The following is a 17,026-nucleotide window of genomic DNA, read 5'->3' as shown; positions in this document are numbered from 1 at the left end:
TAAGTTAACTCCATTAACAAACAGGACGGCTCCAGAACGACTCCCATCGCTTTAATTACTTCTAATGTTTGTGTGTCTGATTTGGCCATGGTTCCCGAAAGACACCATTAAGTGGAAAGTGGAAAGTGGAAGAAAATAGCTGTTTTTCCAAAATTAAGGTTGTGAGTGTCACTTTGTCAACCTTTGTGCAAATGTGCAGATTTAACAAGCTGGTGCAATTCAGTCTCATTCAAAAAGCTAACAGCACTAAACACAAACATCTCAAATAAAGGTTCCTGATGCAATATAGAAGTAAAACGGATGCCTTTCAGTTTCATTGGCCTTTTGATGTTAGTGGGATTCTATTATTCTGTTATATTTCTTTTGGCTAGATTGCACAATATTTCAGATATATTTCAGAAACAAATCCTGCACATTGTTGCTTATGACAGATAAGTAAATATTAGATAAATAAGGCAGTCTGTGCAGTGTACATTGTGCAGGTGCTGCGTTACTGTCTATGAGATTTCTTCTCCCAATAACTTAGTTAGAGAAGAGCTGCCATTTCCTTAACTGGCTAACCTGAGGAGAGCAGTGTGCAATTTGATCTGCTTTAAAAAATGTATCCGCCTCTCTAATAATACAATTATCAAGACTTTTCAAAGAACCACCCAGATATCCTCAAAGGGGAAGCTGAAAATACACAGAGAAACCTAGATATTCCCTTCCTTTTTTTGTCCCATCTCTTTTATCTTCTCAATGTAGTGCTGTTCTTTTGTAACTCAAAGCATATGCTTACCCTGTTCAAAAAATTGAATGTAAGGTTATAGCTCAACTTTTTGATTATATTAGTATATGTATATGACCAGCACCTGTGTGTGTGTGTGTGTGTGTGTGTGTGTGTGTGTGTGTGTGTGTGTGTGTGTGTGTGTGTGTGTATGTATGTCTACATACATACATACATACATACATACATACATACATACATACATACATACAGTCTTGTTCAAAATAATACCAGTACAATGTGACTAACCAGAATAATCAAGGTTTTTAGTATATTTTTTATTGCTACGTGGCAAACAAGTTACCAGTAGGTTCAGTAGATTCTCAGAAAACAAACAAGACCCAGCATTCATGATATGCACGCTCTTAAGGCTGTGCAATTGGGCAATTAGTTGAAAGGGGTGTGTTCAAAAAAATAGCAATGTCTACCTTTGACTGTACAAACTCAAAACTATTTTGTACAAACATTTTTTTTTTTCTGGGATTTAGCAATCCTGTGAATCACTAAACTAATATTTAGTTGTATGACCACAGTTTTTTAAAACTGCTTGACATCTGTGTGGCATGGAGTCAACCAACTTGTGGCACCTCTCAGCTGTTATTCCACTCCATGATTCTTTAACAACATTCCACAATTCATTCACATTTCTTGGTTTTGCTTCAGAAACAGCATTTTTGATATCACCCCACAAGTTCTCAATTGGATTAAGGTCTGGAGATTGGGCTGGCCACTCCATAACATTAATTTTGTTGGTTTGGAACCAAGACTTTGCCCGTTTACTAGTGTGTTTTGGGTCATTGTCTTGTTGAAACAACCGTTTCAAGGGCATGTCCTCTTCAGCATAGGGCAACATGACCTCTTCAAGTATTTTAACATATGCAAACTGATCCATGATCCCTGGTATGCGATAAATAGGCCCAACACCATAGTAGGAGAAACATGCCCATATCATGATGCTTGCACCTCCATGCTTCACTGTCTTCACTGTGTACTGTGGCTTGAATTCAGAGTTTGGGGGTCGTCTCACAAACTGCCTGTGGCCCTTGGACCCAAAAAGAACAATTTTACTCTCATCAGTCCACAAAATGTTCCTCCATTTCTCTTTAGGCCAGTTGATGTGTTCTTTGGCAAATTGTAACCTCTTCTGCACATGCCTTTTTTTTAACAGAGGGACTTTGCGGGGGATTCTTGAAAATAGATTAGCTTCACACAGACGTCTTCTAACTGTCACAGTACTTACAGGTAACTCCAGACTGTCTTTGATCATCCTGGAGGTGATCATTGGCTGAGCCTTTGCCATTCTGGTTATTCTTCTATCCATTTTGATGGTTGTCTTCCGTTTTCTTCCACGTCTCTCTGGTTTTGCTCTCCATTTTAAGGCATTGGAGATCATTTTAGCTGAACAGCCTATCATTTTTTGCACCTCTTTATAGGTTTTCCCCTCTCTAATCAACTTTTTAATCAAAGTACGCTGTTCTTCTGAACAATGTCTTGAACGACCCATTTTCCTCAGCTTTCAAATGCATGTTCAACAAGTGTTGGCTTCATCCTTAAATAGGGGCCACCTGATTCACACCTGTTTCTTCACAAAATTGATGACCTCAGTGATTGAATGCCACACTGCTATTTTTTTGAACACACCCCTTTCAACTAATTCAACTAATTGCCCAATTGCACAGCCTTAAGAGCGTGCATATCATGAATGCTGGGTCTCATTTGTTTTCTGAGAATCTACTGAACCTACTGGTAACTTGTTTGCCACGTAGCAATAAAAAATATACTAAAAACCTTGATTATTCTGGTTAGTCACATTGTACTGCTATTATTTTGAACAAGACTGTACATGCATACATACATACATAAAGTTGGTCAGCAGCAGAAAGCATGAAGTGCTCTAAAACCCAACACCAGCAGATGACATGGCACCCCAAACCATCGCTGCCTGTGGAAACTTTACACTCAACCTCAAGCAACCTGGATTGTGTGCCTCTCCTCTCTTTTCGCTCCTCTCTTTCTCAAAATATAATTTCATCAGAGAACATAACTTTCGACCACTCAGCAGTCCTTTTTGTCTTTAGCCCAGGCGACACGCTTCTGACACTGTCTGTTGTTCAAGCGTGCCTTGACACAAGGAATGAGACAGCTGAAACCCATGTCTTGCATACGTCTGTGCGTAGTGGTTCTTAAAGCACTAACTCCAGCTGCAGTCCACTCTTTGTGAATCTCCCCACAAATTTTGAATGGGTTTTGTTTCACAATCCTCTCCAGGGTGTGGTTATCCCTATTGCTTGTACACTTTTTTCTACCACATTTTTTCCTTCCCTTACCACTCTGTTAATGTGCTTGGAAACAGCTCTGTGAACAGCTAGCCTCTTTTGCAATGACCTTTTGTGTCTTGCCCTCCTTGTGCAAGTTGTCAAAAGTCGTCTTTTGAACAACTGTCAAGTCAGCAGTATTCCCCATAATTGTGTAACCTACAGAGCTAGACTGAGAGACCATTTAAAGGCCTTTGCAGGTGTTTTGAGTTAATTAGCTGATTAGAGTTTGGCACCAGGTGTCTTATATATTGAACCTTTTCACAATATTTAAATTTTCTGAGAAACTGAATTTGGGATTTTCCTTAGTTGTCAGTTATAATAATTTTAATTAATACAAGTAAAAAAAAAAAAAAAATATATATATATATATATATATATATATATATATATATATATATATATATATATATATATATATATATATATTTAAGAAATACTATAATAATGTAAAACAAATAATCATAATGTAAAGTATTTGTTACAAATGAATTCATTTAGTTTAATCTATTTTTATTGATATAGTGGAGATAAATGATAAAAAAGGAATAGAATAAAGAAAAAATATAATATCCTGAGAACATGAGCATTGATTTAGAAAGACTTTCAAATGATTCATGCTTGTGTCAACATTTTTCTACCATTGGGTAATAAATCTGTCAGCTCAACAAAACATTATATTTCCTCCAGCTATTCAACATCATCATTGATCCTCAGCTGTGGGTTAGATGGCATGTAATAGCATTTTTTTATAATAGACTTTTGTATATTGATCGAAAAAGAGTGCATTTATTACGTGGCCAACAGCAGACTCTTCAGTCAGATGGGCGATATGGACTTAAAATTATATCATGATATTTATGGTGTTTATTTTAATAACGATATCAGTGGCGATAAAATAGTATTATTGACCACTGTTTTGGCTACTAGTGAGAGCTGCATGCACTCTTGAGAGCCTCAGAAACACAAACATTGATCTAAAGTAAATCGTACCCATCATCAAATAGGCTCTTATAATATGCCAATTACATTAAAACAATTAAACAGTAAAATCCAAACACCATCCTTTGCAGAAATGGAAAGGTTGCAGAAATACTTTTCTTCAGTAAAAGTACAGATCATGTTTAAATAGCACAACTGTAGGCCTACTGAAAAACATCACACAATAATAATTCTAATAAAAAATACAGATTATGTATTTATTCATACTCTCATGGTGTAAACAGTGGCAAAAATTAAATAAAAATAAAGCAAACAGCAAAAGTAAAACCCCAACCTGTTTTCAGAAATGACGTATGAATAAAAACATACGTATGCATATTTGTCATTTTAACTGAACTTTTACAGGAAAATACAACAAAGAATACCGTTCCAGAGACTATCTCGCTCTCTCTTTGTGTGTAAGAAAGAAGACATTATACGTTTGTTCGCTTCATTTTACTGCAGAATTGTTTTTAAACAAGTCTCATGTCGAGCTGGATTTTCAGACATATTAAGATTAAAACACAATGCTGTGCCTTCTATATTGGATCCGACAGGAATGGTGCAACACACTTATGTGAGTAAAACATCTTTTTTATATGTAATAGTAGTCCCGGGGCTGAGTGTTTTCCAGACAGGCTACCAAAACGTAAGCCCGCTGATAGGCCACTGAATCTCAAATAGTGAAATAATATTCCTTTCTTGATCTGAGAGTGCACGCGTGTGTGTGTGTGTGTGGGCGCGCTCGCAGTTCGCGCTTATATCGACCGATCGGACAGGCCGAGTAATACAAAATTAATACTCCAATCAGTCGCATGTGGATGAGAAATAAATCGTTGTGTTTGTTTGATAGACTTTTACAAGCCCTGTGATCGAAAGAATCATTCTGGTTGCCGCTTTCAAAACAATCCCTCCCTCATGTGAACGGAACTGACAAGGGGAGCTGAAGCTAATTAAATATGCAAATCTTATCCGATCCTAGCTGTGGGCGTTTACATATATATTGCAAACAATAAGATATTGCCCATCCCTGTCAGTCACAATGAGAGTTTTGTTGCTTTTTGACTTTTTGCTTTAAGATCAGCCTGGTGCAGGTGGCACTTCATTTTTCAATGGATGTGTTTTTCAGACTTACAGATTTATAGATTTTTATCTTCTTTCCTCAAATAAAAAGTCACAGAGGTTGCAGCAATCTGTTTTCTTATTCATTATATTTTCAGATCCAATACCTTGTGATCAGACACAAGCATGAAACTATATCCTGGCATGGAGTCAAAGGCTGAGATGCTATTGCAAATCTCAATTTATCTTGGCATAATGAAATGACCTCCACAAGAGCCCTTACATTCCTGTAGACACCCTCTTAAAAAAATGAGGAAACCTATCCAGCTGTGGCTTGACTGTTGACGATGCTGCAGGTGCTCTTTATTGCTGCTGTACATCCACAAGCAGGTCAATTAGATTGTTATAATTGATACGATTGATTAAATTGGCTGAAACCAAATGCATTGCTCTTGTGTCTGACAGACCAATCACAACTAGTTCTGTTAATCTTTCTGCTTAGATGGTTAGAGTGAACTAAGAGACTTAAAGGTAAATGTTTTTTACAGTCAGTATTTTTGCTTTGCTAGGTTCCACAATGACCTAGTACTGATCGTCTAACAATTTAACCTGTTTTGGATGAGAACACAGGTGAAGTTAGACATAGAACATCTGTAACTTTATTTACATGCAGAGGAAAATTTGGATGATGACAAAAAAAGTATATGTGTGCCAGGTTTCAGGTTGTTAGACTGGCCTCATAGTTCCAAAAAATACATAATTTAGGGCATTTACCTCATGCATGTCAAAACACTACATGTGTTTGTCTAAAAATGAAATCATACCATGATGGCATGGTTTGATTGCAGTGCAATACAACAGTGCAGATTGGGTTTTTAGCCTAGAAAACATCCGCCTTGCATCACTTTCTGGATGAGGATAACATCAGTAATTTTGCACACAAGTCTAAATGAATCTCAGAGAGCCTTTAAGTTAGATCTGAATGAAGAAAACTGTTGAGAAAACCTTCACAATGAGCACCATAGCTGGCCATTATTTTATTCTTATTGAAAAGATGAATAAGTTAACACATCTCTGATGAGCGTCATTACAGCACTTTTCTTTTTAATGAAGTGTGTGACCATGCATGTGTATGTATACATAGTCAGAGTCATTCATTTTCTGTTGGAATCCTCTGATTCACCTTTACATCTGAGAAACACGTATATACATATATACTCACTGGCCACTTTATTAGGTGGATCGTGCTAGAACTGGATTGGACCGCTTTGCCTTCAGAACTCCCTTAATTCTTCGTGGCATAGATTCAACAAGGTGCTGGTAACATTTTGGGGGATTTTTGCTCCATATCAACATGATAGTATCATGCAGTTGCTGCGGATTTTGCTTTTTCTTACTTGTTTTAGACATTTAAAAAGCAATGTCTTAATTCATTAAATTATTTATAATGTGATTAATTATTAGATTATAAATAATTATCTTAATGTACTGCATTCTAAGAAAAAAGGTACAGAGGAGGTATAATTGTGTTCCCTGGTGGATAACTGTACCTTTAAAGGTACTGAATTGATCCAGTTATATCATTGTTTTCTTCTACTTAGAGCAAGTTCGGTCCTAGTGAGTTACTGTCCTGCAGAGTTTGGCTCCAACCCTGAAAGACATCTATAGAAGCTCTTATTAAGAATTAATAGTGGTTTAGATGTTGATGTTTTATTGAAAATGTTTGGTCACCATTATGGTGATCAGTGTTTACTTTAGTTAGGGATTGACACTTGGCTTTTTATGCTTTTATGAGCTTGTGTTTTTTGTTACAGTGTTAACAAGACGCATAATCTGTTCAAGTCAAAAAGTAAACAAAAATATCATGGAAAAAAAAGTGTTTGATTAAACTCATCACTGGCTAAATTAAGAAATAATATTCACCAACAATACATTCTTGCTATAGATCAGACTTTCTGAATTCTGATTTTTAAATACATCCTGGTTGTATTTAAAGTTTTCAGATATCAAGAATAATATGAATCTCAACAATGGTGACATACTTAATGCTGCAATGCATGCTGGGAGCCATGAGTTTTATACTGTGGTGGCTCAGTCTTTCTACTTCAAAATTTCACTTTTAATTCAGTGTTATGTGGAAATTTACTAGTAATTTTACTCCTTTTTTTCAGCGTAAATGTACAAAAAATTGAATAAAAAAGGTTTTCAGTCTGCTTTTAAAGGCAAAAGAAACTTAATTACCTATGTTTCTCTTTATCTGGGTTTGCTCATAGAGCAAGTAGATTGATTTTGACAGGATTGATCATAGCTTTATGTTTCTCTCGCTCTCTCTCTCCTTTTAGAGCTGGCTGTACCTCAGCCACTGAGTCACGTTGCCTTGATAGAGCGATGCTCTTGTGTGGTACTGATAGTTGTTGATTTGAAAAGACTCCGTAACCTTGTGCGTCAGATTATATAAAGTCATTGACACACCAGACAAAAAAAAAGAAAAAAACACTAGTCAAATGGCCACCTTTCATTATACGGTTCTTAATATACAGTCTATGTAAAACAGGGGGATATAACAGTGCAGTTAAGAAACGTTTGTTTTTGCTGCATCATTTCAATTTTTATATAAATACTTCTAAATGGTCATTTTAAATTCAGAAATGCAATGGACACATTATGATCAAATGCAAATCTCCCCTCTAAATCTATTCAATCCCACCAGAAGAATTATTAAAAAATCCATTTTAACTTGTGGACGCTGCAAGGGCCTGCATGAATGATTCATGAATCATTTGCGTAGGTCTGTGAATTAGATGTGTGCTATTGGTAGTTTGGGGGCAATTGCAGTTCTTGGTCTGAATGAGAAAAATCTCTGTCCCAACCTGACGGAGCTGATCGTTGTATAATCAGAAAATTATGTTTGGGCTAGAACAGCATGTCAAAAACAGCTGTACTGTTGAATTGTGGGTAAATAGATGTCAGTGTCTAGTAACGGTGAAATGAATAAGGTTCGCACAATGGGCACTGTCCCTCTCACAGCATTTCTGTTTCATAACTTTAAGACATTAATGCACTAATTGAGCAGTGACCTGCAGGAACACAACCTTTTTTAACTATAAAGAACCTTTAGCACATAGAAAATGGAACCATATGACAATAAAAAACTTTTATTTTTAATAGTACATGCATGATTTAAGCCTTTTGGACTTAAAATAGCTCTCTCTCTCTCTCTTTCTCTCTCTCTCTCTCCCTCTCTCTCTCTCTCTCTCTCTCTCTCTCTCTCTCTCTCTCTCTCTCTCTCTCTCTCTCTATGATTAACGACTAATTATCGGACAGCAACAGGCTCCTCTCTCATGTCATGTGACCAGTGTAATGGCTGATCTCCCGCCCCAGCACCAGACAGCCAGCTGCGCTCTCTCTCTCTTCCTCTTTTTCTTTAAACCTATTTATCTTACCTCTTTCCCTTATCTTCTATGAAGCTACTATACAGCTGTTTATTTCCCCCCTTGACACAGGTAGTATTTTTAGCATCTCTCCTGAAGGAACATTTTGTATCACAGCTCCTGACAATCCCTCAGAGATGGAGAAGAGGGACTGAGGTGAGGAAAAAAGGCTCAGCCATTCATCAAGTAACCTTAATAATTAGCGTTAACCCATTTAATCCCACCGGTTTCTCATTGGCAAAACAGGATCAATGAGTCAAAACAAATATCCCATTACTGTCTTGTTATTAATCTTTACACCATTTTGTTTTTGTGTGAATAGCACTCTTAAAATTACATTTTATAAAATAGAAGATCCATTTGGGGTTCCCCAAAGAATCATTAAGTGAACTAGCCAGACCCACATCAAGATGTTTGGTCTGGAAACTCACCACTGACAGGGCTCAATCCGAGGGGCGGGATAAACGGTTGTCTTTCAAAATCCCTCTGCACGGCGTATACACAATTAGATAGTGCTACAACCACAGCAACGAAGGTGAAGCAGAGTTGACAGATTAAACATTTTCACCGTATCTAGTCGGCAAAACTCAGAACACATCTTCCCTTTTTAAGAATGACTTCAGTGTCATTCTTTGTTCTTTTCTCAGAGAAAAGCTTAACTCTGAGTCTTCCAGAGTCGCAGTCAAAGCTTATTCGAAACACCGCCGTTCGCCAGTTTCTGTGTTTACTAGAAACACGCAAGCACAACTCTGCCGTCATTATGTTAAGCCCCGCCCACTGACTCTATACACGATGCGATTGGCTCTACCAGAGTTTGGTTTTTACAGCTCAGAACTGTATTGAGAGTTGCTAGACAACACTCGCGGCAAATTAGATCTACTGCCGCTAGGGTGCGTCTAGATTTCTAGGCTATACGTGAACAGTTCTTAAAAGAACCGTTTTTTCTTAACATTAAGAATATTTTAATAATCTGAAGTACTCTATAAGTTCTTCACTGAACCATGCCAATAGAGAACGTTTTTTTTAAAGAGTGATATTGGTTTGCAACACAGCCCCGATTTGAGGTGCTTGGAAAGTTGCTTACTCTGAGGTTTTACAAATTTCTGGACGAAAGGATTTTTGAATTTCCAGCACTGGAATGCATTTTTATCACTCACCATGGTCGCAACTCTCAAACAGGTTGTAGGCTAAAGCGGCAATGTGGACTGATGTAAACATCAGAATAGCATTGCTTTACTAAATGGCCTTTAAATGGCAGGAGACATTGTGCACTTCAAAAACAGGCAAAGCAACAAATTATAATATTATAACATATCCTAGCTTTTTACAGAAAATATTTAGATGTAACCTCCTTTGTAACCCCACGTGCATCACTGAGCCTTGGCTGCCCATGACCCTGTCGCCGGTTCACCACTGTTCCTTCCTTGGAGCACTTTTGATAGACACTGACCACTGCAGATCGGGAACACCCCACAAGAGCTGCAGTTTAGAGATGCTCTGACCCAGTCATCTAGACATCACAATTTGGCCCTTGTAAAACTCGCTCAAATCCTTATGCTTGCTCATTTTTCTGCTACTTGCACATCAACTTTAAGGACAAAATGTTTACTTGCAACACGATCACATGAGAATGCGTATCAATAGTATGAGTGTGCAATGTCGTGGAGTGTATATGCCAAAATGAGTTTTGCAATGCATATACGCAGTTTTTCGCGTGCATATGATACGCACTTTATGTTGTGTATAAGACACACTCTTGGGTAGGATGGGGATGGGAGGTTTGTGTGTATAATATGCCATAAAGTACATATCATATGCACACGAAAAACTGTGTATCATATGCGCACGAAAAACTGCGTACCATATGTATGGCAAAACTTATTTTGCCGTATATATTCCACAACATTGCACAATCATATGAATTTTAGTGAGATTGGGCTCTTATACTTACTGCCTAATATATCCCTCTAACAGATGCCGTGATGATTACATAATCAGTATTATTCACTTCACCTGGTCATAATGTTATGCCTGATCGATGTATATGTATATGTATGCAAGCAGGCTGTCAGTCGTACGTGCTTCAACTTTAACATACACATTCAGTCATTGTCTACCCACATCTTTGAATGGTGAGAAATGTGCAGCCTTGGACTATATAATTCATCAAATAGCGGCAGCATAAACAGCACACAGTTCTTCAGTGCATTTAGAAGCATTGTAAGGAAGTAAGGAGTGCATTTTTCTCTTTTTCACTCCATCCACATCTCCCGTGCATGAGGGACGATCTGAGTGTGCCCTTTTCATGCTCAATGCTTTGCTTTTCTAGTTCATGGTAACAGAGAACAAGGCAGTATGAGAGAGAGAAGAGGGGACTGCAGAGGGCCTAAGGGCTGAAAAACAAACCTAAGGTTACATAACCAGAACCATTTCACGTGACACTCGTAGGTTAATTAGAGCAGCAAACCAGGGTGCCTTGAGAACACTTCTAAAATCATTGCCTATCAATGAATCGACAGTGGCATTCAGAGGAGTCAGATGTATTAATTATACAGTTTATCTGTCATTATACAAAAATATTTGACAGTCTCGCATTGTACTGATTATGTTTTCACTTTCTTATGTTCCTGTTTTTTTGCCTGTCTTAGTTCTCTCTATTAGTTTCCCTTGTTGTTAATCATTTCCCAAACCTGTTCTGTTTTATCCTTGATTACATTCCCCATATATTTAAGCCTTGTGTTGCTTTTATGCTTAGTATACTACAAATACATTTACATAATTATGTACTTAATTATAAATACCCTGCAAATGTACTTTTGGTATACTAAATTGCTATACTTAAAGTCTGCTAAATTAGAACAACTAATTTAGTATTTAAAGCCACAATATGTAATTTTTTGCCACTAGAGGTCAAAACAAAGGTGTAGCTTGATGATGCTTTGATTTTACAAAGCTTCCGAAGACGACCGCTTCCGCTTCTTCCACGCGCGGATGTGCGGTAATGCAGCGTTGTTTCATCATTAGAATTATGCTATGTTATAATGCTACTCTGTGCATACGCTCGGCGGCTACTATGAGACAATTGTTGCACACTGCAGTAAGATAGAACATTCTTAGACATGGTAAAACATGGTACTCGCTGTAAATCATGAAAACAAGATTTAAACAATAAGACTAAACGTGTTGAGCTGTATAACAGTGATTATTTTTCTGTTGATTAATGTATCCAAAAAATTGCTCACCTGTCTAATAAAACACATAAAAGTGTCTGTAGTGGTTCCACAGTTTGCATTAAGGGTAATGTGGGTATGATGTCATTGATAGGTGACGCATGGACCCGGTTCGTGTCCTGGTTAAAATCGTTTATTTCTCTGGATTTAAACATTCAAAGAAACATTTGGGATAATGTACACAATTCCACAAAATATATAACATTGTTCTACTGCTTTTTGGATATTTGAATCCAAAGATCTAAATATTGTGCCTTTAAAGGAAGTGTTTGTAAGATTGTGGCCAAAACTGGTACTGCAATCACTTTCAAATGACTGCAGAGCGGTGTATCCCCCTCCCCCCGGATGCCGAATCACTACTGACTTTGTGATTGGTCGATAGGTGGAGGGTGGAGCTTCAGGCCAAAACATCAACATCAGTTGAGGGCTGCAACAACAACTTTTAAATGACAATATACTGGTCAGACTACTGTTGTCAGTGATAAAAGTATTTGAAATTAACATGATTTCTTAATGTCTAGTGACATATCAGGGTTATTTTATGATGAATTGAAATATTTTATGTACATACAGTTCCTTTAATGCACGTTAGTAGCATATATAATTTGTTATTTATTTCCAGGGATCCTGTCCCAGCTGAGCAACTAACATTGAGATAAATGAGAATGCTAACAGTTATTTTTCTATAGACCTCCTCGATGTCTGTGGTTATGGAAGCGTCATTGAAATGCTTTGGAAACATACATACATTAAATACATTAAATACATTAAATTATAAATTATAACTATAAATTTAACTGAAATTTGTTTTGGGGCTTTCAACTTATCCAAAATGATCTGTATTTCACACCCTGCAGTTCATTCATCTAAACGCATGGCATAATCTTCCTCTTGCCCTTAAGAGGTAAACAGCCCACTGTAGAGCGCAACAAGATAGTACCATCTGTCTAACTGTCAGTAGGTATCTGTCTGCCCTCTCGGACTCTTCACGGCAGGACAAGCGTGACACATCTGTGCCATCCGTGAGCGTCAAGATGGAATCTGGTGAATAATTGCTTATGACAGCCTTCATGAAACAAGAAAGAGGCAGAGAATTGTATTGTTGTTGTTTTTTGGTGTTTTTTTGACAACCAAACCCAGATGGTGGTTGACAAGCAAAAACAGCTGCATAGTAATACACACAAAAAAAAGCAGAATAGGATATTTCTTGAGACACATTGAGCGTTTTAAATTGATGTGAGACAAAAACACAAGACTCCTCTGCCTGTGACAGCCAGTTATCTTTAGCTCACACATTTTAGAGGCTCTGACAACGTAAGCTGTGCACACAAGGTTCAGCTCTTCCCTGCTGTGCATAGAGATCATTTAAACGCTCTCTCTAATCATAGGCACACACATAACACCACGCATGCGTGCTCATATTCTGAAGGTTTCTTGGAGTGCGCGCTGGGAGTTTGGGTATGTGCCATCTAATCAGAGTAGTGGCTAGAGATGACAGCGGGACAGTTATTATGGCAGACAGACAGAACCAGTACAATTTAATGACAGAGGAAGAGGAAATCGCTAAATGAACGGGACATTACCTCTTGGTTTATTGTTGGCCTATTACTGTGTGTGTGTTTAGGTAGTGATAAATCTACATTGTGGGGAACTTGTGGTGCCACTGAGACTTCATAAAGGGATTAACATGGAAAAGTGTGTTTGTAAGCGTTAGGATTAGGGGTAAAATATTATAATTATCTTGCCATGAGATAACCCATTATGTGTGTGTCCACCAATATTTCTCTCTAAGCTTCTGATGTTGATGACTAAAAATATGTTGGGAAAAAGCTAGAGAGCTTAAGCTGTGAGAAATCTTGTGTGGAAATATGGAGTTCTGATTAATTCATGAGAGGATTAATTTGCGCACCGTTACGGAGATTTCAACTCCATAGAAGCCAGTAGAAGCCAGACACAGAAGCCAGTAGAGGCCATTTATGATTTTTCTGTCTTGCTTATGTAACCTCGACTTTTTTTTTTTGTTGTTGTTGTTGTTGTTGTTGATGAGGAAAAACAGTACAAAAATGAGTAGCCTAATAAGTATCTATAACATTATTTATTAACAATTATTTCCAGTCATCAATCTCGGTCAGTGTGTGTATTAGCAATGGGTGTCTGTTGTCAGTGACTTTCTTCAGGTTACTTCTTTATGCCATTAGGTGATGAAAAGTGACAACCTTTATTCATTTCCTGCATCCTAATAGACATATCTCTCTGTTTTTCGCATATATATATATGTGGAAATAGTTTGTCCGACGGCTAAAAGTAAAGCTAAAAGTACCGGACCACATGTTTCTTTCGCCGTGATTCTGAAGTGCGAACCCAGTTTTCTATCCCATTAATTCATGAAAGAGGAGATGTGAATGGCCAGTATGTCTAGATTTCATTCACTCATACATACTTTTTAAAATGGTCACAAAGTAGGTTCTTTATCAAATGTACAGTAACTACTCAGACAGTTTGCAATTTTAGAAACAATCACGTCTTTCAGTCAACTGATCTGTTTAAGAAACAAGTGGTTCTTATGAATGAGTCACTGAATTATTCACTCAACCTTTCATTTTATTTTAGAATTTGAAACACTGATTAATTCAGAAACAAAATGCTATTATGTGTTGTTTTGGATATCCATGACAGCATTTGTTGGCATAAAAAAATGATGAAACTCAATATTATTAACTTTGTGCTTACTGAACTGCTGCATAAAAGCAATTGTGTTGTTTGTCTATATATACGCACGATTGTGATTCCCTGAATCCTTGTGCCTACTGCTGAATCACATTCATGTCGCCACTCTTGCTTGTTTGACAATACTTTTAGTATAACTAATTACATATTTTATACTATTTTTTTCTTCCATTATGTTATATCAAAAATTAACATGTTTCTCAGGTGACCAAAAGACCCACCTAATAGAAATAGATTGCTCTTAGCAAGAACACAATTTTCATCCCCAACCTCATAACATCCTCTCAAATTAACAAATGAATCACTTAATTTAACGCAAAAATATAAATATGTTTTTCAAAGAGGTAGAGTAACAGCGTAGTAATTATAATTAGCTTGATTCAAGTACAATAGAAGTCAATGGGAGGTCCTCACCATGATATAAACCATGTCATGTGTGTACGTGTGTGTGTGTGTGTGTGACTCTCATCTACCAGCATGGAGGGGAAGCAAATTGCCAGATCTACTGATGTGTCAGAAACACTCACTGCCATGCCTGGAGCGCTAAATAATGCATCATGTGAGCATTGTGTAATGGGATGCAAAAAAAACATGAAAGTGCTTAATGATTTGTATATATATATATATATATATATATATATACATACATACATACATACATACATACAGTATATAATGCTGCGTGCATGAATCCTTTCACATATTCATGCGCAGCATTTGAGGTAAGTACATTAAACTGTTACGACCATTTTATGGAACAACAAAAGAGCCACTCACCAGGTCTTTGGAGGTGCCCAACCTCTTCAGCCCATCCAGGGGCAGAAGATCCGCCGAGTCCTTGTGCATGAACTGGGTGGCCTGTTTCAGTCTCCTCTGCTGGTGCATGATGGCTTTGTCCCTCATCTCTAACTCCTTCTTGCCTGCACTCATGTTTCCCGTAGACGAAAGACTAAATAAACAGAGCTTTGCACTATCACGGGCACTACTGAAGCTTATTGTGGCACTGCACTAACGGGTGAGACCGTGCAAGACCGTGACCCTGATACAAAGCGAGACAACCTCGTACACACTCCCCCTAAAGCATGCACATGTGAGTGCATGCAGGCGTGAAATCAGCCGAGGGATCAAAAATGGCCAGTTTTCCCCTTGATAACAACTTCTAACCAAACATAAGTTGGAATTACTCCGCTTAAGTCCGCTATTGCAGCTTGTAATCTCTCCTGTGGCAGGTGATCCTGATAATCTTCTCCTGTGGATTGACAGCTGTCAGTCCAGTGCAGTGATTGTCATGGTGAAGAATGTGTGATTGTTGAGAGCTCGGGTCCGTCTGCGTCCTAGCGACGTTCACGCTGTCCTTGCAGCGCTGCAGAGGCGAACCGTCCTCCCCTCTTTCCCTCTCGTTCTCTAGCTCTCCTCCCCTCCTCTCTCTGTCTCCACCTCCCCTTTCTTTCTCCACCTACCTCTCTTTCACACTTCTCTCTCTCACTCTGTTCCACGAGTCTCTCTTAATCTCGTTCTCCCCATATTGTCTTTTTAAAGTGACTTCTTTCAGCATGTAACATTAATTAGCTTTGAATGATGAAGGCTTCTTTGAAATGCTGCGCTTGGCCTTCATCTTTGGCCTTCTCATTCTCACGCACACATGTATGGCAAAACTGTGATAGACTTTCTAGTTGAAAATCTGCTCACCATGCAACAAAAGATTTATAAATAGTGTATATGTGACCCTGGAATACAAAACCAGTCAATAAGTCGCACCGGTTTATTTGTGGCAATAGCCAACAATACATTCACTCTAAAATAAAAAAAATTAAAAAAACATTGCTGGGTTAAAAACAATTCAAGTTGGGTTGAAAGTGGACTAACCCAGAAATTGGGTTGTTTGAATGGGTCAATTTACTGGGTTCAAACATTTTCAACCCAACTTGAGTTGTTTTAACACAGCATTTTTTTGAGTATATTGTGTGGGTCATTTAAAGATATATTTAAAAATGTATTATTAGTAGTAAAATGCGTTGCTTAAGTCTTCATTTGGACAACTTTAAAGGTGATTTTCTCAATGTGTAGATTTTTTTGCACCCTCAGATTCCAGATTTTTGGAAACCGCTTATTTATTCCGCTTTCAGATGTTGTATACGCCTCACTGTCAAAAAATTGACCCTAATGACTGGTTTTGTGGTCCAGTGTCACACATAGGCTACACACCAAGGCATTGTCCCAAATGTATTAGGTCAAATTTCTCTGTACATTAATATTAATAATAATAACCATTTTAATGGCTTTGTAATGTAAACATCGTAAAGTGTGTAAATACATTAATATGCTACTATGTGCATGCCAGGCAACAGTCGAGTTTTACACAGATCCTGCTCCATCTCTTTGTCCATCCAGTGGTCTTTGCCCTGAAATAATGTATGTGTAAAGTCCCGTTGAGGAGAGAAGATGTGCAGACGTCTGTTAATATTTTGGAACAAACAGTGACATGGTTGACATTTTCAATGATCTGTGTGGTTT

At 37.7% G+C, this 17,026-nt stretch overlaps 1 protein-coding gene across 1 annotated transcript in view; it reads right to left on the bottom strand.

Annotated features, from left to right (window-relative positions):
• The window catches only part of nrip2 (nuclear receptor interacting protein 2), a 32,274-nt gene extending 16,351 nt beyond the window's left edge, over positions 1–15,923 (bottom strand). Inside the window, exon 1 of the mRNA XM_067426869.1 lies at positions 15,290–15,923. Within this exon, the coding sequence (XP_067282970.1) occupies positions 15,290–15,442 (153 nt within the window). The 5' untranslated portion in view covers positions 15,443–15,923. The remainder of the gene's footprint in view (positions 1–15,289) is intronic.
• Between the last annotated feature and the right edge of the window lie 1,103 nt (positions 15,924–17,026).

This window comes from Pseudorasbora parva, chromosome 20 (genome assembly GCF_024679245.1).
Source record: "Pseudorasbora parva isolate DD20220531a chromosome 20, ASM2467924v1, whole genome shotgun sequence".
NCBI classification, from domain to species: domain Eukaryota; kingdom Metazoa; phylum Chordata; class Actinopteri; order Cypriniformes; family Gobionidae; genus Pseudorasbora; species Pseudorasbora parva.
The sequence above is the reverse complement of the archived record's forward strand: the minus strand, read 5'-3'. Positions and strand labels throughout refer to the sequence as shown.